Source organism: Somniosus microcephalus, chromosome 17, assembly GCF_052327205.1.
Source record: "Somniosus microcephalus isolate GS21.2 chromosome 17, FLI_Smic_1.0, whole genome shotgun sequence".
Taxonomy (NCBI): Eukaryota; Metazoa; Chordata; class Chondrichthyes; order Squaliformes; family Somniosidae; genus Somniosus; species Somniosus microcephalus.
In genome coordinates this window covers 33,167,856-33,193,440 of record NC_141003.1, presented here as the reverse complement: position 1 = coordinate 33,193,440, position 25,585 = coordinate 33,167,856, and the positions used below count along the sequence as shown (strand labels likewise).

The 25,585-nt window shown below is 44.8% G+C and overlaps 1 protein-coding gene across 2 annotated transcripts in view; it reads left to right on the top strand.

Moving 5' to 3' along the window:
- LOC147105623 (proton myo-inositol cotransporter-like) overlaps window positions 1-25,585 on the top strand; it is a 227,407-nt gene that overhangs the window by 94,695 nt on the left and 107,127 nt on the right. For both annotated transcript variants that reach the window (XR_015081535.1, XM_086010171.1), the window contains exon 4: window positions 13,437-13,545. Coding sequence is in view for 1 of the 2 variants with exons in the window: in XM_086010171.1 (XP_085866297.1) it covers window positions 13,437-13,545 (109 nt within the window). In the remaining variant the exon portion in view is untranslated. The remainder of the gene's footprint in view (window positions 1-13,436; window positions 13,546-25,585) is intronic.

The window sequence follows — 25,585 nt, the reverse complement described above, 5'->3', positions numbered from 1 at the left end:
CAGAGTCCAGTGTATCCAGTTTTTTTTTTCTTTACAGTGGTAGTAATACAGCTATAACTGATCAGTGTCTTTTGTGAAATTTTTTGTAGCCTTTAATCATTTGTTCTACTTAAATAGTGCAGTACTGTAGCACTAGCTATTGATATCAAAAGAAAGTCCTGTAACAGTTAAACATTGAACCAGTGTTCTGTTTTCAGGTAGATGTATTTAATTCTGCTGTTGCAGTTGTCATGGTGATGAAACATGAAGGTTTCCCTAGAGTCCTTGAGTTACAGCATTTTGAATTGCATAGTTGGAGACTGTCTGTTCAAATCAGTGTCTCAGCATAAGATAGGTTTTGATGAAGAAGACTCTTAGATTTTCAGGGCTTTACTAAATATTTATTGTGTTCTGCACCAAAGACCAATCCATATGAGTCTAGTCACTTAGATCCAGATGCACATCTTTTAACATTGCTGTCAAGTTTTGGGGGTTTTATGCTAGATATTTTCTGGAGCTGAGTCACCTTGCACCCTATGTACATTTTTTTTCTTGTCCAATATCTTGTTGTATGATAACGACACTGAAGGATTGTAACAAAAAACTTTCCTCTATACACTGGCTCCTGGAATGTATCGTGCCACAATGTGATTCTCCTCTCCTTGAAAGACCAACTCTTAACAGATCAAGACACAGACTTTGAAGAAACACTTGGGTTTTTCTCAGAAATGCCCTCCGTGCCATTCCACTTGCAAGGAGGGATTTTCTGTACAAATTGCTGCTGCACACACCATTTTCTCACCATCACCTTCCGCCCAGATAGTCTGGCAGAACGTTTTGCAAATCGGCCCCATTGGAAAGCGCTGCATTACAGAATCCATCGCGGCACCATTGGGAACTTGGAATGGAAAGCATTACGTGGTGCAACTGATTCAAATAGGTTTTTAAGTCACTTCACAAACACTCAGGCTGCATGTATATTTTGCGGCGAGGAAGAACCGGTAATCCATATTATGCATGCAATGCCAGAGGTTGCAGAACCTATTTCACCTGCTGAAGGGGCTGCTCCTAAAATTTTGGTTGTACTTTTCCCCAACTCTGTTCATGCTTGGTCACGTAGTGTGGGGGGGCTAACTTTGTTTCATTCTCTCTTGCCAGAGACTAGCAGGTGGAGCGAGCATGAGGGTTTGCTTGGATTGCAGGCTTCCCCATGGTGCAGGGTGCCATTTGACTGCATGCACGTTGCTTTGCGGGCGCCACATGTCAACTCTGCCATGTACCAGAACCGAAAGGGATTCCACTACCTCCATGTCAGCTGGTGTGTGATCATAGGCAGCACATGATGCTGGTCAATGCCCGGTATACTGGCAGCAGTCATGATGCCTTCATTCTGCAGCAGTCTGCTGTGCCAGCTGCATTTCAACCACCACAGCAATCCAAAGGGTGGCTATTGGGCAACAAGGGCTACTGCTGCCGACATGACTCATGACTCCGGTTCGTAACCCATGCACATGTGTGCAGCATGCCTACAATGAGAGCATTGCTGCCTTTAGAAATGAGATAGAGTAGACTATTAGTATGCTGAAGCAACGATTCCGTTGCCTGGACCGCTCTGGAGGAGCCCGGCAGTACTCAGCGGAGCAGGTCTCAAGATTCGGGGTGATATGCTCCATGATGTACAACCGTGCCATCATAAGGGGACAAACCTTGCCACCAGCTATCCGGCGAGAAGTTGAGCAGCAGGAGCACGAGGTGGAAGAAGAGGAAGAGAGGTGGCAACCTAGACAGCCTCCTTCTGCCCAGGCTGTACGCGAAGAGCTCATTCGAGTGCCATACCAGTAACTGCAACCCCAATTCCCCATCTACAACTGTCCCACACGCCTTGCCTTCCTCTGTCACTGACCACCACATTGCCCTCTTGGCCACAATGCAGAAATGAAAGCCACCCCAAAAAAAATTTGAAAACCAATTTATGAATGAAATCATGCCATAATGCATACCAGCATAAACTAATCACCCTGTGCATTTTCTTAGCCTGCCTTCCGTGTGCCTTTGCCTGTCCTAGTGCTCCTACGCAGTGCTACCTCAGTGGTCGCAGCATGGCTGGTGGAAGGCTGCTGACTTTCAGTGGCGGCGACTGCAGATGGCCTTGGACGCCCTCGAGCTGCCTTGGACCTAGAAGGCCTGGCTTCAGACTGCACCATCTCTGTATGGGCAGCAGCAGTCTGGCTAGCTGGCTGACAGGCAACAGCAAGGACACTGGCGGTGTGGCATGGGTGGGAGGACAGCAGGCTCCTGCTCCAGGAGCCACTGCCAATCCCCCGGGGCGGTGTCTCAGCAATCCTAGTAATCTGTTGAAGGACAGATTGCTGGACTGCTGTGACACCAACATTCCCACTAAGCTGTGTGGCCATGCAGCTGTCTGGAGGTCCTGCACAGGCCACTTACCAACTTCTCAATGGGAGATTTTGTGCATGTGCAAAATTTTGAATGGGCCGCGCAGCCCGTTAATGGGACCGCACAGCCAAAAAAAAATAAGGGGAACATTGTGTGACACCCTGCAAGCCCATTTGAACACTGGTATGTGCAGTCACGGTGGCAGCAGTCTGAGCTTGCATGGCAACAAGCTGACCTTGCATGACGTCAGTCTGAGCTTCCACCTCAGCATTCAAACTTTTGGTCGAAGCTGCTTGTTCTGCAATGGAAGTTGAGACATCGGCCATCCGACACTGCTTTGTGGTTGGGTCCACAAGTCTGCTCATGGAATTGGCCACCACTTCCATGCTGGATAAGATGAGCTCCAAGCTTTGTGCAAAGCCCTGTGCCAAGTTGGTGCCGGACTCCACGCTCCTTGACATTGAATGAAGGCTTTCTGGCAGGCTTCCCAATGCACCAAGCATTTTGTTGTGTATACCCATCAGCCGCCTTCTGTAGCTTGACCCATCGAAGTCCACATCGGAGTCCTCTGCAGCAGAACTCGTGTGCGACCTTGCCCACCGGCCAGCTGGCAGTTGCACTATTCTTGCCCCCTGCCCTGGCTGCAGTGCACTTGTGCCCGGTGTGTCTCCACCTGCAGATCTCGCCTATAATCTATCCTCTTAAGATACGCACAGTATCAGTGTCTGAGCTGGTGGCTGCGAGTGTGAAATCGAATGAAGGTGTTCCTTCATCAGTGTCTTGTTGGTCTTCCATCTGTTGCACTTCCACCATTGCCTGGCCAGGTGGCAGTTCTTGGGTATCTGAAAGGAGGAGGGTACAAGGGTAAAGTTGTGGTGAGGGGACGGGGGGAAAAGCGAGAGGTGCATGCTTACACCATCTGCAGCTCATAAAGCAGAAGAGATTGTGGGATGAGGGGGGAAGTGGGGTGTGAGAAGGAGGATTAGGTACGAGGATGCTTTCATCTTCTATCTTTCTCAGCAATGGCCGCTCCAGTGATGGCGAGAAATGTTCCCTCCATGGGGGTTAGGACATGCAAGTCACCTGTCCCCCGCCGGTTATCTCTTGCTGCTTCCAGTTGTGCGCCACCTTGTCCTGCAAGAGAGAGGGAAGTGTGTCAGTAAGTGTAGTGCAATCTATTTGGTTGATGTGGCTGTCATAGTTGAATAGCTGGCAGTGTGTGCAAGCTGTGAGATGTGGGTGCAAGACTTGCAGCAGTGCTAAGTGTGTGAGGGTGAGCTGCAGCTATACATATTCGGTATGAGTTCTGATTGATAGATTGTTGGTGGGTGGGTGCAGGGTAGTTTCTGGAGGAGCAGGGCAAATCGGACAGCAACTTTCTGATTTCTGTGTTTTAACTGCGCGTGTGTGGATGCCTGAAGTTGTTGTCCGATTTACTCAATAACGGTGAGTGCTGTTAACTTCACCGTTATTCTTAACGCAAAATCTGGGCCATTACTTTTTTATTGCCAAGTCTGGTCTCTTATTTCCAGTTCCAGTATAATATATTCTGCTTATTTCATTGACTAGCAAACAGTTGTTTGACAATAAAACATGTGCATGCCAGAGTGGTTCTATGGTGTTGTCTTTTCAGTTTCAAGTCACTCCATCAACAGTAATGCACTTGGATCTAATGACAGGCCACCTCAACACTTCAGTTTCCTCCTTAGTACTCTTTAAAAGAAAAAGCCTTGCATTTGTATCGCGCCTTTCACGACCACCGGATGGCCCAAAGCGCTTTACAGCCAATGAAGGACTTTTTGAAGTGTCGTCACTGTTGTAATGTAGGAAACGCAGCAGCCAATTTGCGCACAGCAAAGTCCCTCCAACAGCAATGTGATAATCACCAAATAATCTGTTTGTGATGTTGATTGAGGGATAAATATTAGCCAGGACACTGGAGAGAACGCCCCTGCTCCTCTTTGAAACAGTGTTGTGGGATCTTTTACGTCCACCTGAGAGAGCAGATGGAGTCCTCGGTTTCAGGTCTCATCCAAAAAAATGGCACCTCCAACAGTGCAGCACTCCCTCAGTTCTGCACTGGAGTGTCAACCTAGATTTTTGTGCTTAAGTCTCGAGTGGGATTTGAACCCATTTGAACCTTTTGACTTCTAGAGGCGAGCGTGCTACTAACTGAGCCAAGGCTGACTCTAGTTGCAATACAACAGGAAATTAACCCATTTTATCAAATACACAATGATTATATGCTCTTAAATTAATCTCTAGGATCCGATGACATTCATAAACTATTCAGCTTTGCTATTAGTTTGACACCCTCTGAAACCCTCAATGGAATGAATAAATCTCTGTGAGGTAGCCATTATATAATGTCAACAGCAGTCATTCCATACATGTTGAAGCTTTTCAGTATCCAGTCTATAACAAAAGGTGACAAATATTGCCCAAAAGTGCTTCAGTGGCTAAATCATGTTACATTTTCGGCAGTAACATTTTAAATAGATTTCTGTGACAGGTTTGAAGATTTTGATTTGAAGGCATAATAAATCTGCCACAAGAGGCTTAATATAACCTAGCAGATACAGTAAATTAATTTTAGCAGACTGTGTGCCAGAACAAATTAAAAACGGACCAATAGGATCTATAAGTTCATGGGTCAAATAAATTTTTCAAGGCAGTTTTGAAGAGGTACTCTTGACACATTATACATATCCTCTGAATTTCCTTTCCCATCTGAGTACCTCTTGCCTCTGTTGAACTGATCCATATCTCTCTTCCCCTCCCAGTACAGCAGTGGCTCCAAAGATGGGTAATTTGTCAGCAAGTAAATGTAAGTTTTTTTTTATTCGTTTTTATGGGATGTGGGTGTCGCTGGCAAGGCCAGCATTTATTGCCCATCCCTAATTGTCCTTAAGGTGGTGGTGAGCCGCCGCCTTGAACCGCTACAGTCTGTGTGGTGAAGGTACTCCCACAGTGCTGCTGGTTAGGGAGTTCCAGGATTTTGACCCAGCGATGATGAAGGATCGGCGATATACTTCTAACTCTAGATGATGTGTGACTTGGAGGTGGTGGTGTTCCCATACGTCTGCTGCCCTTGTCGTCCTAGGTGGAAGAGGTCGCGGGTTTGGGAGGTGCTGCCGAAGAAGCCTTGACGAGTTACTGCAGTGCATCTTGTAGATGGTACACACTGCAGCCACGGTACGCCAGTGGTGGAGGGAGTGGATGTTTAAGGTGGTAGAGGGGGTGCCAATCAAGCGGGCTGCTTTGTCCTGGATGGTGTCGAGCTTCTCGAGTGTTGTTGGAGCTGCACTCATCCAGGCTGTAGTGTATGTACCTTTAAGGGGAGAACTACTTTTTACAGCTCCTGTATACTGTAGTACCGGCAGTGACCACACCTGTATATAAACCCTGAGTCGGGATCTGTACAGTTAGTTTTTAGAGTAACCCTCATCCAGTAAACACCTGTTGATTGTTCCCTGCAGTCTCTTGTCTAATTATTGAAGGACACAACATCAAGATACACGGATCTAACATTGGCGACGAGAAGATTCAAACCTACCTGCAACTCTGCATCACCTCCCAGGGATTCGCTCCTGGAGAACAGTGAAAGAAGGCCGAGTCCAGAAGCACGGGCGTTGACCACGGGAAACCCCCCAGTCATCCAGCGGAGATTTGAGCATCGCAGGGGAGGAGGTCAAGAGCCGGGCTTGGTTCTCCGGTCACGGTGGTCCAGCGAAACGGGCTGGCAACAGGTACGGCGCAGACCCTTCCCGGACAGCGGCGGCTAGAGCCGACCGACGGCACAGAAAAAGGCCGAGCAGCGTCGCCGGGAGAAGAGAGAGGGTAGAGCGCACAGGGCGCAGCCGGTGTTCAGGACCAAGCAGCGTCAACGAGAGAGGCATGCAGGAAAACGCGCAGAGCGCAGCCGGTGTTCAAGGGCCGAGCAGCGTCAGCGGGGCAGAAAGGAAAGTGCAGGAGCCGCCATTTTGAGCCGCAGCGGAGAAGGGAGAGCGCGGGAGACGCCATTTTGAGCCAGTCTAACCACACCCAGGGATGCCGAAGAGTGGCAGTGTCACAGCGTTCGACAATGAAGTCGAAGATTGGACGACATATGTCGAACGCATAGAAATGTACTGCAAGGCGAATGAAGTGCCAGATGACCGGAAAGCGCTGGTATTGTTGAATTCAATGGGTGCAAGAACGTATGGCTTACTGCGAAACCTAGTAACCCCAGAGAAGCCAGTGGAAAAGGATTTTGAAAAAATAGTGTCAATCCTACAGGACCACGTAAACTCCACACCGCTTCTGATAGCAGAAAGATTTAAGTTTCACAAAAGGAACCAGCATAAAGACAAAAGTAATGCTGAGTATTTAACGGAACTGCGCAAGCTATCGAAACACTGCCAGTTTGGAACGGGACTAGCAGATACTTTAAGGGACAAGTTTGTGTGTGGGCTTCAAAGTGAAGGAACCCAGAAACGGCTTCTATCAGAAAAGGATCTTACGCTGGACAAGGCTTTCAGCATGGCAGTATCACACGAAGCAGCAGCACGGGGCGCGGCAGAGATACAATGGAGACCGCAAGAATATGGCACAAATGAAATGTCATACGGAACAGTGAAGTGCTTTCACTGCGGCGGAACAACACACGACCATAAGGATTGCTGGTTCAAGGACAAAGTGTGCAGACAGTGTGGGAAAGTAGGACACATAGCAAGAGTCTGCAGGTCGGGAAGGAAAACCAGCAGCAAGAAATCTCCACAGGAGAAGTACAAGAAGGTACATAAGGTGACGGAGAGTAGTTCAAACGAACGGAAAAGTGATACAGACTCCGGAAGCAAGGAGCTGGGTTGTCTGAAACTGCATAATGTGATCAAAACGGAGGATCACCAAACTATCTGGGTCACGCTCAAGATAGCCGGAGTCCAAGTGAAAATGGAATTGGACACAGGATCAGCCCTAACAGTCATAAACCGAAGGGACGACAAGCGGCTATTCTCACATATACCCTTGAGAGATACAGAGATTGTCTTGAAGACGTACACAGGGCAAAAAGTCTACCCCAAAGGAAAAATAAGGGTGAACGTTATATATAACGGCAAGGAAACACCAAAAATGGACCTATGTGTATTGCCAGATGGAGGACCACCACGACTAGGACGTGAATGGATCCGGAAGATACAGCTAGATTGGCATTCCATACAAGCACTGACTGTAGATGCCAAAAAGGATGACTACGTCACACCTGGACGACTGTCAACAATGCTAACTGACGCACAAGAAGTGTTCCAGCAGGGACTCGGAACACTAAAAGGCATAACAGCGACGATCAAAATAGAGGAAAATGCAAGCCCAAAGTTTAAGGCCTTATGCGATCCGCCCAGCCGTCGAAGCAGAGCTGGAAGGTTTGGAACGTTCAGGAGTACTGTCCAAAGTGGACTGGAGCGAGTGGGCTACACCCATCGTTCCTGTAATGAAGAGGTCGTTGAGTAATACGCCTGGGGAACCAAAGAAGGTTCGCATCTGTGGGGACTTGAAGGTGACAGTGAACCCAGTCCTTCACACTGTACAATATCCGCTTCCGCGGATTGAAGATATTTTCGCCTCGCTATCTGGAGGGAAACGCTTCACTAAGATTGATCTGGCCCAGGCGTATCTGCAAATGGAGGTAGAAGAAGCCTCGAAACAGTACCTCACGATCAACACTCCTAAAGGTCTCTACCCATACAACCGGCTGGTGTTCGGGGTAGCACCAGCTCCGGCTATTTGGCAAAGGGCAATGGATCAAGTCCTGCAAGGGATTCCAGGGACCCAGTGTTATTTGGATGACATCCTGGTCACGGGCAAAAATGACAGTGATCACCTCGCCAACCTGGAGCAGGTGCTCACTAGATTGAAGGAATATGGGCTCCGAGCTAATCGACACAAATGCGAGTTTTTCCAGAAGCAGATCTTGTATTGTGGCCACGTTATTGATGAAGAGGGGTTACATAAGTCCCCTGAAAAGATTGAGGCAGTAGTCAAGGCTCCAGCACCGGAAACTGTGTCACAACTGAGGTCGTTCCTCGGGCTGGTGAACTACTACCATAAGTTCATGCCGAATTTGTCTACAGTCCTACACCCACTGAACACCCTACTGCAAACAGGGGTACCATGGAAGTGGAGTGACGAATGTAAATGAGCTTTCCAGAAGAGCAAAGCATTGATCACATCAAAAGAGGTGTTGGCTCATTTCAACCCAGCACTACCAATTCGGTTTGCGTGTGATGCATCACCCTATGGCATTGGAGCAGTGCTGTCGCACAAATTCCCGGACGGCTCAGAGGCCTGTAGCCTTTGCGTCTCGGTCACTAACCTCAGCCGAGCGTAACTACGCCCCGATTGACAGGGAGGCCCTCAGCCTAGTGTGGGGAGTGAAAAAGTTCAATCACGATCTGCACGGGCAGAAGTTCAACTTGCTGACTGACTACCAACCACTTGTCTCCGTCGTTAATCCAAAGAAGGGCGTTCCGGTGATGACTGCGCAACCGCTACAAAGATGGTCCCTTTTTCTAGGGGCGAACCAATATGAAATCGAGTATAAGGGCACGAAACAGCATGGAAACGCTGATGGGCTATCACGCCTGCCACTGCCTACTGCGGAGGAAGCACCAGCAGTGGACCCTGTCGAAATATTTCAATCGACTATAATTGAACGCTTGCCAGTAACTAACGCTGATATATAGAAGGAGACCCGAAATGACCCGACACTGTCTCGGATATATGACTTGATGGTGAAGGGATGGCCAACACATGGCGACTCTCTGTTGCCAGCATTCTCATCCAGAAGAGAACAGCTGTCAGTATGCCAGGGGACCTTGATGTGTGGATCCCGAGTGGTAATTCCACCCAAGTTAAGGGAGAGAGTGCTCAGAGCTTCACGAAGGCCACCTGGGAGGGGTGAAAATGAAAAGCCTTGCTAGGGCTTATGTGTGGTGGCCGGGGATCGATCAGCAAATCGAGGACCTGACACACAGCTGCTCAGGATGCCAGAAGGTCCAAAATGCACCACCACATGCCCCTCTACACCCATGGGAGTGGCCCTCATCTCCATGGCAACGGGTGCATATTGATTTTGCTGGTCCATTCATGGACTCAATGTTTCTAATAGCCGTGGATGCACACTCGAAATGGCCTGAGGTGATCAAAATGTCCTGCACCACCACGGGGAAACATATTGCAGTCCTACGGACCATATTTGCCAGGAACGGCTTGCCAGAGCAGATTTGCTCTGATAACGGACCACAGTTTGTGTCCGAAGAGTTTCGAAGATTTATGAAAAGGAATGGGGTAAGGCATTACACATCCGCCCCGTATCATCCAGCCACAAATGGATTGGCTGAGAGGTTCGTACAAACCTTTAAAAAAGCAGTAAGAGCCATGTGCGATGACGACATTCCACTGCAGCATAAGGTGGACAATTTCCTCTTAGCCGACAGAAATGCGACACATGCAGTCACCAACCAGACCCCGGCCATGATGTTCTTTAACCGAAGGTTGAGATCATGTCTGGATTTGCTCAGACCAAATGTACGAAAAGATGTTGAGAATAAGCAATTCCAGCACATCAATGAGAAGCCGACAAGGAGCTTCAATGTAGGGCAACCAGTCTTGACCCGCGACTACCGTACAGAGAAATGGCAACCAGGAACGATATGCACACAGCAGGGGCCACTAATGTACACAGTGGATGTTGGGGAGAACATTGCGAGACGCCATGTTGACCAGATCCTGGAGTCACAGGAACGAGTCAACCCCATGTCTCGCGTACCTGGTGATGAACCCGACATACAGGTAGCATCTATCCTAGAAACAGTAGCATCGGAAGCTGATGAACCAACCGACGACAGGGGACCAGAATCGCCTCCGCACCAAGAGCAAGACACTCAGGAAAGGCGCTATCCAGAAAGGATCAGGAAGCCTCCCCAAAGACTGAATTTATAAATAGACTATTTTCAATTGATGTTGCATGTTAAAAGTGTTAATTGTAATTAGTTTGATATTTAATTGTTAAATGAGTGTTATGGTACTGTTAATCTAAAAGGGGAGGAACTGTAATGTATGTACCTTTAAGGGGAGAACTACTTTTTACAGCTCCTGTATACTGTAGTACCGGCAGTGACCACACCTGTATATAAACCCTGAGTAGGGATCTGTACAGTTAGTTTTTAGAGTAACCCTCATCCAGTAAACACCTGTTGATTGTTCCCTGCAGTCTCTTGTCTAATTATTGAAGGACACAACATCAAGATACACGGATCTAACACAGGCAAGTGGAGAGTATTCCATCACACTCCTTACTTGTGCCTTGTAGATGGTGGAAAGGCTTTGGGGAGTCAGGGGGTGAGCCACTCGCCACAGAATACCTAGCCTCTGACCTGCTCTTGTTGCCACAGTATTTGTCTGGCTGGTCCAGTTAAGTTTCTGGTCAATGGTGACCCCCAGGATATTTATGGTGGGGGATTCGGTGATGGTAATGCCATTGAATGTCAAGGGGCGGTGTTTAGACTCTCACTTGTTGGAGATAGTCATTGCCTGGCACTTCTGTGGCGCGAATGTTACCTGCCACTTATCAGCCAAAATTGCAGCAAATTACAAGTGGATTTACAAGAATCTAGACTGAATTGTAAAAAACAAAGCAAATTTAAAAGTTTAAAAAAATGCAACTAAGGAAGACTGATTGACAGGCTGGCTTCCAGTCGGGCGGGGAAGGCTGAACAAGAGGCCGCAACTCCAGGTAAGTGTGAACCTCGACCTGGGGGGAGGGCCGCGATCATTGACCCTGGGGAAGGGGATCCGATTGCGGGGGGTCTAATCCCTGACCTGTGTGGTGGTCCGATCCCGTGGGGGATTTGTACGAATGGGGCGATTGGGGGCGAAGGGGATCAGGAGAAAGCACTCCTCCTTCTGGCCCACGAGGCTGTCCTTGCTTCGATGCAGCTGCAGGGAATCCCGAGGACCGTGGACCCCGGCCAATCACAGTTAAACCTGCACAGATTTAAAATGCCAACCCGCCTCCTGGGAGCGGATTGGTTGCTGCCCCCCGCCTGTCCCGCCCCATTAAAGTTGGAAGTGGGTGGGTTGGGGTCGAGATTCCGTTTTTTTTAAACTTTAACCTCCCACCCAACCGCAACCCGCCCGATTTTGGGGGTTAAAATTCCCCCTTATGTATGTGAAACGTAGGCAGGCAGACTTACAAACAAAAATGCAGATGGAGCCACAAATTTTAAGGCCAAGTGGAAAGCAGAAACTTCGTGAATTTGCCATAAGATGCTTAATGAAATGATGTGCACCAAAAGCTGTCTAGTTTTTCATGGAGAGTAGTTTGCAAGAACTTATTGGTATCTTTATGCCTGTTTGTTGTATCCATATCCATGATATTTTACAGAAAGGCTTGGATGTGGCAAATATGTTGCGATTAGCTTATTTCCAGTTACACAAGCACGTTGTATAATTGCTATTCAACGGATTTATAATGGTTGAAGGTGACTGTTCTATCTTTAAATCATCATGCCTCTCTTTCTCTCTCTTTCACACACTCCCTCTATTCTCTTTCTCACGCTCTCACATTTTCTCTCTCTCCCTCTCTCTGTCGGTCTGTCTCTGTGTCATTTCTGTTTAATAGGATGTCTAGACAATTGGTAACCCTGCAGATAATGGGAAAGAGCAAATGTGGTCTGTAGTAAAAGCATTACCCTTTCTATTTGGTAACTTTGCAGACTCTGCAATTAAGTGTGTATGTCTCTCTGTCTCCATATTTTAGCAAGCTTCCCCCTGCTCTCATTATAACTGGGCATTTAATTTCCTTTTCTGTTTTTTCTTAATCTTGTTTCTTGTTGGCGTTTCTTTTGAGAAAGTCCGACTAAATATCTTGGACACTGCAATCCACTTTGTGATCACAGTTTCTAACGATAGTGATAAAAAAAAGTGCTCAAAACAATCTTGGTACAACCTAATTAGCTGAGAATTTTCCATTGGTGGTAATCAATTTTGCTCTTGAATCACTGTTACTGAATAGATTAGCAGCGCTCAGTAGTATTTTAAAAGCTAAAATGTATAGCTTGTTTGCATATATGTACTAAATTAGCTTTTTTTAAAAAACTGCAGCATGGTGCCTCTTAATTCTGTACTGCTAATCTTGTTGCTGGAATTTTCTATCTTTACTCTCTAGGTATGATTTTGAATATTATAAAATGTTTTAATGGAGACAGTATCAGTTGCAACATATAAATTACTTTTTACCTGAAGCTATTGTAGTCACAGGCTTTTTCTGAGTGTCCGAACAATACAACTTCATAGCTAATGGGCACTTTACATTCATTGGCCCATGCAGCAATGTCAGAACATTTGTGTTGCTTTATGATGTTAGAATTTAGAATAATGCAATGTATTATGTCATGCATTTTAAAACTGTATTGGCCTAAATCTACTGATGGTACTAAACTTTGTAACTTAGTGCTGATGGTGTAAATGAGTTTAAAACATTTGAAAATGGTAGACCAACTTATTGTCACCTGCCTCTTAAAATCAAAATGCCAATTAGATAAATTATTATTAGCAGTAAGCATTCGTTGTGCTGAAGTCATAGTAGCGAGAAGGCATAGTGGCACTACTAGCAGTACTTTTGTGGCAGTGTATCATTTTCTGCTCGGTGGGATTTGAAAAGAAAGACTTGCATTTATATAGTGCCTTTCACTACCACCAGATGTCTCAAAGTGCTTTACATCCAATAAAGTACTTTTGGCGTGTAGTCACTGTTGTATGTGGGAAACGTGGCAGCCAATTTGCACACCGCAAGCTGGGACCGTCAGTCTAGATTTATGTGCTTACTCAGAAACATTGCCAGGAGTCTGTATATGGAGTTCACTGTGAATTAACTCATTCAAAAATTGTTTTTGTTTGGAAATTAGCACAATGTATCAAATGTTCTTCTTGATTCCTCTTGAACTTGTGTCAGTTACAGGTTCTTGAAGTGAAAATGTGGTGTATGTTTAGATAAATAATGTGAATTCTCTTTTTAATAGGTGGTACCGTGTTGCAAAAGATGTTAACCTACCCCCCAACTCGTAGAGCGCTGATAGTTGGATGTGGATTGCAGCTCTTTCAGCAACTTTCTGGTATCAACACAGTCATGTACGTACCCAATTCCCTCCTGAAATTATGCTACCAGGATTCTTTAAGTGTTAATTTGCTTTTTATGTGCTTTGCTCTCTAATGTTGCAAGTAATATTATGGAGTTAAATTAGGAGTTAAAACTTTTTCTGCCTTGTAAAGAACTTTTCAGTATGCTATGAATGATGAGCCAGGGCAGGTTTTGAAATACTGTATAAAACATGTAATGTCCTTAACTGTGTTCTGTAGGATCATGTTGACTGGTTAATTGTGTAAATGAGTATTTTGTTGCTGTAGAACCGAATCGTTAAGTACCAAATCCAGAAATATCCAAACATTCTGCAGAATTTCAGCATGTTGGAAGAATCCCAAAATGTCAATACAGAAACAAGTTATTTGGTTTATCGATACTATGCCATTTTTTATCCACATTAACCACTTGGTCTAATCCCATTCTGTTGCTTGCTCTCCATATCATTTAATATTTATTTAAAAGTAGCTAACTCCCTTTCTGCTTCAACAATTTGTGGCAAAGAGTTTCAAATTCTAATTAACTTTTGTGTAATTTTTTTCCATATTACTTTTAGTACAGTAATTTAGCTATACATTTCAGTGTTTTAATAAACAATGTTAGGAGACTTCTACAGAAGCCAGTCTGAAGAAGTGGATTATGTTTTTTGTTGGGTTCTGGGGGTCATTGGCAAGGCTGGCCATCTCTAGTTGCACTGGGAATGTGGTGGTGAGCCACCTTCTTGAACTGCTGCAGTGTAGCAGTTTGATACAACTGAGTGGTTTTCTAGGCCACGTCAGAGGGCAGTTGGTGTAGAACTGGAGTCACATGTAGGCTAGACCGGCAAGGACAGCAGGTATCCTTCCCTGAAGGTATGTGGTACTGTTTTAAGACGTTTCTACATATTTGTAAAGTCACAAATTTTTCAAGGCTGCTATTTTCAGTGTGTTATTGAAATAGCATACAGTTTATTTGTCTTTTTTAAGACAAAGGATATAGTTAATTAACTTAACGCACCCAATCAAGCAATAGGGCACAAATACCAAAGATGTGCACTTTGTTGTACTTCTTGTAATGAAACTATGTGCAGTTAACTACCAAGTTTTTGAATGCTCATTGAATTACAAGATTTATAACATTGCGAATGCATCCTCTATGACTGGGCTGTTTTTTGTAAGTGCAGTGAATGATTAATTAACTCTCGGTGAATTAACAGTGTATGTTTAGTGTTGGTGCAAATCAATTTCAGCCTTTCACCAACCCTTTTCATTGTCTGCCCTCTCAGATGGCGATAAAAGATCCCATGGCACTAGTCGAAGACGACCAGGGAATTTCTCCTGGTGTCTTGGCCAATGTTTATCACTCTGAGCACCACCAAAAGCGGATTATCTGCTCATTGCTGTTTGTGGGACCTTGCTGCATGCAAAATGGCTGATGTGTTTCTTTACATTACAACAGTGACTACACTTCAAAATACTTAATTGACTTTGAAGTGCTTTGGGATGTCCTGAGGTTGTGAAAGGCACTATATAAATTCAATGTATTTTCTTTCCTTCATGCTTTCTTGCCTTCGCAAATCAGAAAGAAGTGTTATAAAGCATTTAAACATGCAAACATTCATACTGCTGAATAAGCTCTGCATATGCAAGTATCCAGTCATGTGCAGAGCTTTATTTTAAACAAGACAGCGATAGCCAAACGGGAACCAAGGAACGTAAACTGGTTTCTCTTCCCAGCCAGGAGTGTTACTTGAACTGTGCTCAGTAGATTCTTTTGTCAGAATGTTCCATACACCTCAGCTGTGTTCACAATTATGAATTAAAGCTGCTATACAAGGGAAAAAAAGGTGTGCACAAAAATTAATGGATGCAAGGAGAGGATCAATATGCAATCCCTCCAAAGATTTATTTTCCTGACTATGTGGAGAGTTTTAGGGCTGGAGGAGGTTAGAGAGATTAGGGTGTGGCTATTTAAACGTGAGGATGAGAATTTTAAATTTGAGGCGTTGGGGGACCAGGATTCATTATAGGTCAGCAAGCTCAGGGGTGATGGGCAAGTGGGACTTAGGCAACAGCCTTTTGGATGAGCTGAAGTTTTTGGAGGGGTGGAAGATGGCAGGTCATCCAGGAGAGCATTGTAACAGTGCAGTCTGGAGGTGACAAAGGCATGGGTGGGGGTTTCAGCAGTAGATGGGTTGAGGCGAGGGCAGAGACGGGCGATGTTACGAAGGTGGAAGTAGGCCATCTTGTAAGGCCACTTCAGAAGGAAGTTAAGCTGGGGAAGTGTGGATGACTGTGTCAAAGGCTGCAGAGCGATAGTGAAGGACGAGGAAAGATACTGCAGCACAGTCAGAGGATATAATTTGTGACTTTGATTATGGTCGTTTTAGTGCTGTGGCGGGGCGGAAATGTGATTGAAGAGATTTAAACATGGAGTTGGGGGAAAGATGGGCATGGATTTGGGAGGTGACAAGAAGTTCAAGGACTGAGGAGGAAAGGGAAGTTGGAGATGGGGTGGTAGTTTGCAATGACAGAGAGGTTGAGTGTAGCTTTTTTGAGGATGGGAAATGATGATGGCGGTTTTGAAAGGGAACCATTTACAATGTCAGCTAAAATGGGGGCCAGGATGGGAAGCTGGGTGGTCAGCAATTAAGATGGGGTCAAGGGAATAGGACGTGGGTTTGTTGGACAAGTTGAGCTTGGAGGGGGCATGAAGAGTTGGTAATTGTGTGACTTCTGGAAAGGGCTATTGGATTTCTGGAAAGGGCTATGGGAGATTTCATCTTTTTTATTGGGATATTCCTACACAAAGTATCTACATTAATAAAAAATTTATGCAGATGTTTATATTAGCTTCCTTTTTTAAAGAAAAAAATCACTGTTTTGAGATTTGTTTTTGAAATTACTTGAAATTTCCATCCTTATTTAACATATTTCCAGTGGAAGTTTCATTGTGGTCTTCAGAAGTCAGCGCATCTAATTTTGATCGGAGGGATTCTTGATCAGAGAATCATTACTCATCCTTATGAGCTTTATTTAAAGATTTGACTATAACTCATTGGCCCATTCCTACAAACTATTACAGATGATCTGATGGCCAAGCCAGACTCTAGTGTAGTAGACCAGTGAATGTTGCTGTCATGTTTCAGGATCTTCTGACCACAAAGGATTTAGGGGAACAGAAAGAATAAGCAAAGAAACTGCAGATGCTGAAAATCTGAAACAAAAACGGAGCACGGTGGCATAGTGTTTAGCACTGTTGCCTCACAGCGCCAGGGACCCGGGTTCGAATCCGGCCTCGGGTGACTGTCTGTGTGGAGTTTGCACATTCTCCCCGTGTTTGCGTGGGTTTCCTCCGGGTGCTCCGGTTTCCTCCCACAGTCCAAAGATGTGCGGGTTAGGTTGATTGGCTATGATAAATTGACCCTTAGTGTTAGGGGGATTAAATACGTGGGGTTACGGGGATAGGGTGGGATATGTGTTGGTGTAGGGGTTACGGGGATCGGGTGGGACATGTGTCGGTGCAGGCTCGATGGGCCGAAATGGCCTCTATCTGCATTGTGGGGTTTCTGTGATTCTGTGAATGCTGGAATACTACGCAGGTTAGTCAGCATTTGTAAAGAGAAAAGAAAAGGCAATGTTTCCGATATGGCCCATTTGCCAGAACTGTAAGATGTATACACGTGAAAAAATGGAATCTCCACTAAAGTGCTTAAATGAAAATCGGGAGATAGTTAAATAGCTTTTTCATGCTTCCATTCTATCTGTCTTACCCCACTGCCTCTGCTATTCACACGTTCTGTGTCTCATAAATGTAATTACTTTCTTTCATTTATGCCTTCTATTGTCCCAGTTAATATTGCTTCAGCCATTCAATCATTTCTTGTTTTCCACTTTAGCACTATTCAGGTAATTCTATTTCTTTTCACTTGCATGTACATGTATATTTCTACCCCCTTTCCCTTTTGTTCTGTTTCTTAAATGCTGTTCATCTCCTAGTTCTGACAAAAGATCCACACCTGAAATGTTAACTTGCCTGTTTTCTTCACAAATGCTGCCTGACCTGCTGTCTCGAGCGTTTTTTGTTATGGATTGGAATAGCTTTAAATGTTGTGTTTTAAAGCAAACTATTTGTGCAATTAAAAAAGATTAAGATGATGAGCTAATGTTTCCTAGTAGATTGCAAATAATGAGCAATTTGTTAGCTTGTTTCTATAATTGATAAATACCTTGCCTCCATTATGTTTGTAGGTCTTTGATCTGTTTCTGCCTGTGAACAGTGAGGGATAAAGGAGAATCACAGACGCTGGTAGGCAGTCAAGCTTTTGAAACCGAGAAGCAATGAGGCAGATAGGCCTCAGGAAAGACTTGTGAAGGTTAGGATACAGGGAGTTATTTAAATAGGAAGTCCCGCTGATATGGGAAGCATAGTGTGTTCAGTGTTTTATATTATTACATGAAGATACGTTATATTGATTTGAAATAAGTGAATAAAACTGTTTCTTCATGCTGTGAAATAAAACAGCTTAATGTTTTGTATGAAGCATCATCTCATGAAGTGTCCACTTTCAGAGAGATTGAAGCAGCCTTTGCGTAAAAGACACATTATCCAGTCCATATCACAAGGGGATGCTGTTGTCAGCGAGGAACAGTGAAGGAGACGCCTATGCTTCAGTAAGGACGTCCCCACGCAATCCAACCTCAGAGCAGGGTGAGAACTGCATTGCCAGTGGCTGTGAAGGTGATCATGGCCATGAACGTTCATGCGCGGGCTCCTTCCAGGCTGGAGATAGATATTTGCAACATCTGTTTGCCGTCCACTGTTGAGTAAGGGAAGTCACTGAGGCTCTCTAGTCAAAGAGAGCTGACTCCATTTCATTCTCTCATGCCAGAGAGCAGTAGGCAGAGCGAGCGCGCAGCTTTGCGAGGATTGCAGGCTTCTCCATGATACAAGGTGCCATTGACTCTACGCATGTTGCTTTGCGGGCGCCACATGTCAACTCTGAGATGTACTGCAACTGAAAGGGATTCCACTCAACGTCCAGCTGGTGTGCAACCATAGGCAGCAAATCATGCAGGTGAATGCCCGGTATCATGGCAGCAGTCATGATGCCTTCATTCTGCAGCTGTCCACTGTGCCATCTACATTTGATTTACCACGACAAACCAAAGGGTGGCTACTGGGTGATGAGGGCTATCTGCTGACGATATGGCTCATGACTCCGGTGTGCAACCCATGCACACATAGGCAGCATGCATACAATGAAAGCCATGCTGCCACCTGAAATTCTCATCAAGCAGACCATTGGAATGCTGAAGCAACGCTTCTGCCTGGAGGAGCCCTGCAGTAGTTGGCAGACAGGGTGTCCAGATTCGTGGTAGTCTGCTTCATGCTGCACAACCTCACCATCATGAGGGCACAGCCCATGCCACCAGCTCTCCGGCGAGCAGGAGGAAGCAACCTAGACAGCCCCCTTCTGGCCGGCCTGTCTGTGAACGACTCATCCAACTGCGATACCAGTAAACTTAACCCCAATTCCCCGTTCACCAACAGTCCCACACCTTACCTTCCCTCTGTCATTGACCATCACAGCGTCCGCTTGGTCACAATGCAAAAATAAAAGCCAACATAAAATAAACATTCCAAACCAAATTTATAAATCAAAGCATGCCATATTGCATACAAACATAAACTAATTACCCTTGTACATTTCCTTCGTGCCTGTTATTTGTGTGCCTTTGCCTTTCCTAATGCTCCTAAGCAGTGCTACCCTAGTGACTGCAGCATGGGTGGTGGAAGGTTGCTGACTTTCAGTGGGGGAGACTGCAGATGGCCTTAGAGCACACCCTCGGGCAGCTCTGGGTCTGGAACGACCAGCTTTGGACTGCACTATCGTGGCATGAATGGCAGCAGTCTGTGCTGGCTGGCTGACCGGCAACAGAAAGGGCACTGGTGGACTGGCACTGGTGGGAGCATGAATGCTGTCATCCTGAAAGAGGACAGCAGGTTCGTGCTCAACGGAACCACTGCCACTTTCTCGGGGCAGCGCCTCGACAATCCTAGTAATCTGTTGGGGACTGCTGTGACACTCTGCAAACTCCTTTGAACACTGGTATCTGCAGCCATGGCGGCAGCAAGCTGAGCTTGCATGAGCGCAGCCTGAGCTTGCACAACAGCAAGCTGACCTTGCATGACAGCATTCTAATCTTCCACTGTGGGACCCAGACATTGGGTGGCTGCTGCTTGTGCTGCAATGGAAGTTGCAACATCGACCATCAAACACTGCATCATGGTTGGGTCCACAGGTGTGCTAATGGAGTTGGCCACCTTCCATGCTGGAAAGGATGGGCTCCACGCTCTGCGCAAAGCTCTGCCAAGTTGGTGTCCAACATCTCCATGCTCCTCGACATTGCACTCAGGCTTTCAGGCAGGTTTGCCAATGCACCAAGCATTTCATTGTGCATACCCATCAGCCTTCTTCTGTAGGCCGCCCCATCTAAGTGCTCATCTGAGACCTCTGCAGCAGAACTTGTGTGGAACCACGCCCTCTGGTGAGCTGGCACCTGCACAACCCTTGCCCCCTGCCCTGCATTTGTGCCTGGTGTATCACCATGTGCAGATCCCGCCTCTAAGCTATCCTCTAAATTATGCGCAGTGTCAATATCTGAGCTGGTGGCTGCAAGTGTGAAATCGAATAATGGTATTTCTTCATCATCAGTGTCTTGTTGCTCTTCCACCACTGCCTGCTGGGTTGCAGTTCTTTGGTATCTGAAAGGAGAAAGGCACAATGGTAAGATTGTGGTGAGGGGAGGGGGGGGAAAGCAAGAGATGCATACCTTCACCATCTGCAACTTGTAAATCAGAAAAGATTGTGGGATGAGGGGGAAGTGGTGTATGAGGATACTGTCATCTTCTATGGTTTCAGCCTTGCTGCTGGCCACAGCCTCGGCAATGGCCACTCCAACAATGGCGAAGACTGTCTCCTCCATTGGGGTAAGGACCTGCAGACAAGACTGTCCAACGTCAGTTAGCTCCTGCTTCCGGTTGTGCGCCACCTTGTCCTGCAAGAGAGAGAGAGAAGAGTGTCAGTGAGTGTGGTACAATCTGTTTGGGAAATGTGACTGCTGTCACTGTTGAATAGCTGGCAGTGTGTGCAAAATGTAAGATCTGGGTATGAGGCTTGCAGCAGTGCTAAGTGTGTGAGGGTGAGGTGAGCTATAAATAAGGTGAGAGTCCTGATTGACAGAGATAGTTGGTACGTGAGTGATGGGGTTATGGCGCATTGAGCATTGTATGAGGCTAATGGTGCAGTTTGTGGGTTATGGCATTTGAAGATGAATTCACTAACCTTGACCACTTGTGTGAGGTCATTGAACTTTTCGCAGCACTGCATCCAGGTCCTGACACCTGGCAATGACTGCCACAGCTATCTGGTCCTACTTCCTTCTGAGTGTTTGTCTGGAGGGCCTCCTGGCAATGTTCCCTTTAATTTTTTTTGGGGTGCACGCTCCCTTTAAAGGGTTGCGTGGCCCATTTATATTTCCACGCATGCATGCTTTTTCCCATTTGTAAAGCCGGCTAGCGGCCTGTGTGGGACCTCCAGACCACTCTATGGCTGCACAGCTTAACGGGAACATTGCCTCCTGGCACGTCTGTGGATACAGCACTTCTTTCCTCACCTCCTTTCCACCTCCTCCATCAAGGCCTCCAGTGCAGCATCTGAAAACCTTGGCGTACACACTCTCCCGTGTTGTGCCATTATTCAGTCTTTTTCCACATCAGAGTGACTTGTACAAGGACTTCCACCACCTGCTCCAGCCACAATGCACCTCGTCTTTAAGAGGGGCTGGCTGGCTTTAAGCAGTGCAGGCTAGCTTTACCTCTTGCTAGCCTCTCTCAATTTTGGGCCTCTGCTGAGGCGTGCAGCCACTCAACAGTGTGGTTAGCGCTGGCTGCACACTACAGTCTTGGTAATGAGCAGACAGCACATGATGCCTGCATCACATTGAATGGATGCGGGGTATTGGTGCATCGCGAGCCCCATACCCATTTTCGGGGGTTATTCAATTTAGCCCCCTTCTTTCCCAATGTTTTTGATTCGTTATTTCACTCATGGACGGATGGCTTTCCATTTTAAATTTTGCTTGGTAGCAGGATTAGTGAAGGATTGTATCTTCAGCCGGTAGGTTCGTGAAACTGTAAAGTTATCTAGCTTGGGGAAATTAGATTTGCTAATGATTATGCTGTCTAGAGGGAAGCAATGAAGTCAGCAAGATAAGCAGATGGCAGCAGTTGTTTGGGAATAGTTACTGTATATAATATAATAGAATTTGTAATCTTTACTGAGGTTAAACAACTTTAATTTTTTTCTGTAAGTTTACAAAAAATAGTTTACATGTATGAAATGGTACACACAATTGTTTGCTTCATACACCTTTGTCTTTTAATGTAGATTGGTAGTGTGGCCATTTGTACGGACTGAATACCAACTACATTTATATTGGCATCATCAGATTTGCCTTTTTATTAATATATTCCAGAAACTGTTTGAAATTCCAGTGTGAAACGTAGTTCATATTGAGGTTTTTTTTGTATCGGTCAGATCGGAAAATTATGAGAACAGACAATTAGAAATCTGCCTGCTATTTTAAGGTATGGTTTATTGATGACTCAATCCATTTTTGCACTAAAAAAATTCAGCCATTTGATTTGAACAATGCAATTAGCATAAAGTAGTGATTTATTGCTTAAAAAACTGAACTATCACATAAATTAAATGAATAGGACGGTACTTCTGTGTCTTCATCAATGTGTGCATTGCCAATGACTTCTATTGAGGACTGGTTTATCAAGAATTCCCAGATAAACCTTTTTTGTTCAGGATGTCTTGTATCTGTTCATGCCATAACCATGGTTACTAGACTTAGGATTTTGATTTGAGCCCACACATAAATTTGCACATTGATTAGAATGACTAGGGTTTCAAATGAGTATTCTCTGAGTGCAGCATTATTGCATTTGTTATTGATTAACCATGATCCAATTTTAAATATTTAATGTTAACATGATTTCAACATGGTGATAGCAAAAGGAAACGCGCTTACACATTTTAGTAATTTTAGGTAGAATGCTTTGCATTTGAGGAGTGCAGGTGTCTTTTCCGAAGTGAGAATATATTTAAGTGACACACAAACCTATTTGTATGCAGGTATTTTCTCAGAATGAAATAACAAACAGGTACCACTGCTTGAGTGTTTTTCTAAAATGTAAAAAAGAAATTCTTGATTTTATTTTATAACTGAAATCTGGACATTATGACTATCAATACTCTGCTTACAGGTCCAAATTAATACTTAAAATGGAGTATTAGTACCTTTTCTTTTTTGTAATTTAAAAAAAATATTTACGTGCGAGCATTGAAATTTTCTAATCTGTTTCAGTGAAGATACAGGTATATCGGTGGAAGTAGTTCATGAAAAAAAAAATCACTGATTAATTCTGTCCACAACATTCCCACACAAAAGCAAAATACTGCAGATGCTGGAAATCTGAAATAAAAACAAAATGCTGGCAATATTCAGTTGGTCAGACAACATCTGTGGAGAGAGAAACAAAGTTAACGTTTCAGGTCAATGACCTTTCATCAGAATTGGAAAAAGTTAGAGATGTAACAGGTTTTAATCAAGTACAGAGGCAGAGAAAGCAGGGAGGGGAGGAAAGAACAAAAGGGGAAGGTCTGTGATAGGCTGGAAGGCAGGAGAGATGAAATGACAAAAGGGATGATAATGGGACAAGTAAAGAAACAAAAGATGGATGGGTCTAGAGGATGTGCAAATGGCGATAGCACAATCATTACCAACAGCTGCTGTCCAAAAAAAAAAATGAGAGCAGTGGTTATGATCTGAAATTGTTGAACTCAGTGCAGAGTCTGGAAGGCTGTAAAGTGCCTAATCAAAAGATGAGGTGCTATTCCTCGAGCTTCATTGCAACAGTGTAGGAGGCCAAGGACAGAGAGGTGGGAGATGGCTGGAGAATTAAAATGACAAGCAACCGGAGAATTCCCACTGCTTCTGAGTTCTTGATTCTGATTATTTCACTTTCAGTTCTTATGGCAGGGTATCTTTTTTTTAAATTTAAGTAGTAATTGAGACAGTTTTTCTCAATCTCATGAAATTGCTGTTTTTCTATTGCACTGTCTCACTATTGAAACTAGAAACTCAACATAAATTCCACTTTACAGAGTAAAATTACCATGCGGAAATTGCAGACACAAATCCACATCCCATCACTCCAGCCTGCTGCTTTCTTATCTCGTGGTTGGAAATAAATTTGCTGCATTTATAAGTGGTTTTAACTAAATATCTAAATTATGTCATGAAATATTCTGTTGGCTAGATGATTTGCTTTCAATTCAGACCTTTGTAGATGTTGACAGTTGCTATTATGTTGTGGCTAGTTTGAAATTCTTTATTGAGCTGCTACTTCATCAAAATATAGAACAATCAAAGTTAGAGGAGTTTAGTATTTTAATGAAGAACTGCATTTGTCTGCAGGTTTGCAATCTGTTACTTCATATTTATGTCTCCATTAATTATGGATGACATTCATTATCTCTGAAGCATAGAATGTTGTGCCAGCTCTGTGGATTTTGGATGTTTGGTAACTTGATGCTTGTATTGACCTCCAAATGTAACTTTTTTTCAAATACCACAAATATTGAGCCATGAATTAGTGTCAGGATCTGATAACAGTAACATTTTCTTATCAGCATCTTTGTACAGTTCATTCATCCCCTGCAACCACACCACCCCCCCCCCGCCCCCCCAATCATTTGATGCATTTACTTACGGTGGCCCCTGACATGAATCTTGTAATTTATGTGGAAATGACTTATGAAATAATACTGGGCGGCCTGCTGGTGGCGCTGTCCAGGGAGAGTATAAATACTCGGCATGGGCCCAGCTTGCTCAGGACATTCTTTAACAGGAACTAGTGAAGGACATAACTAGATCTCCATGTTGAAAAACAGTTGATTAAAGCCGTGTTTAATACTCAGACTAAGTGCCTAGTAGTTTTCTTAATCAGCCCCAATTTCTCCTGTTTCTGAGGAGATTGCGATCAACCTAAAGAGATTTTTTTGAAGCAGTTCTGTAATACAAACACAGCATCAATTAACTTGCTTGGCAGCTTGTCATTTAAAATCGGGTTCCTGTGTAAGAGGCAGAATAATCACAAAGCACAAATCTTAAGCTTCAACAGTGATACTTAGCAGAGAGTCTGTAAATCCACAACCACACACAACGGGCAGCATATTGATTATTACAGCTAGCAAGTGTAAATTTTTGTAATAATCCTGATTCACAGTTTCGACGCCATTTTTTGTATTTTTATTACGTGCCTACATCCACATTTTCCTTTACCCTGACATCCTTACATAGTGGTCAAACTTTGTGAACCTAAACAATGGGTATCAACGAGCTGTTTGAGTATGGAGGGCATCTCAGCTGAGTCCGATCCTGTCCTCATCCCCCCCCCCCCCCCCTTGATTAAAGCGCCTGCCTGATATTCCCCACTTTAGCCCAGGCAAACTGAGGTCAACGTCAGTGGGCCAGCTGCCATGCCAGCTGAGATCAGTTAACTCAGCAGAGAGTAGGAATTGAATCTGAATTTTCTAGCCTGTTTAACATTACCTTTTACCAGCTGAGCTATTGGAGGTGATATCCTGCATCTTGTACCATTTCTTGGCCAAGAAAATGAGCAGATAACCTGCTCCCAGATTTCTACCAATGCTGTTCTGTATGTAACTGAGGACATGGAAGAGAACAACCCAGGTGATTGGCTCCCTATTTTCCATCTCTATCCCAAATAGAAATGTGCTTGGCTTATCACTGCTGCTTCCCCCTGCTCTTCTCTTCAACCCCCACCCCTATGCAGGCACAGTGAAAATTAGGAATATCTTGTGTGAAGTAGAGCAAGGGCAAGCCGCTTTTCACTGCAATGGTAGAATATGTTGGAATACCAGCTTGCTCTTGGTGTACTGCATTCCACGTT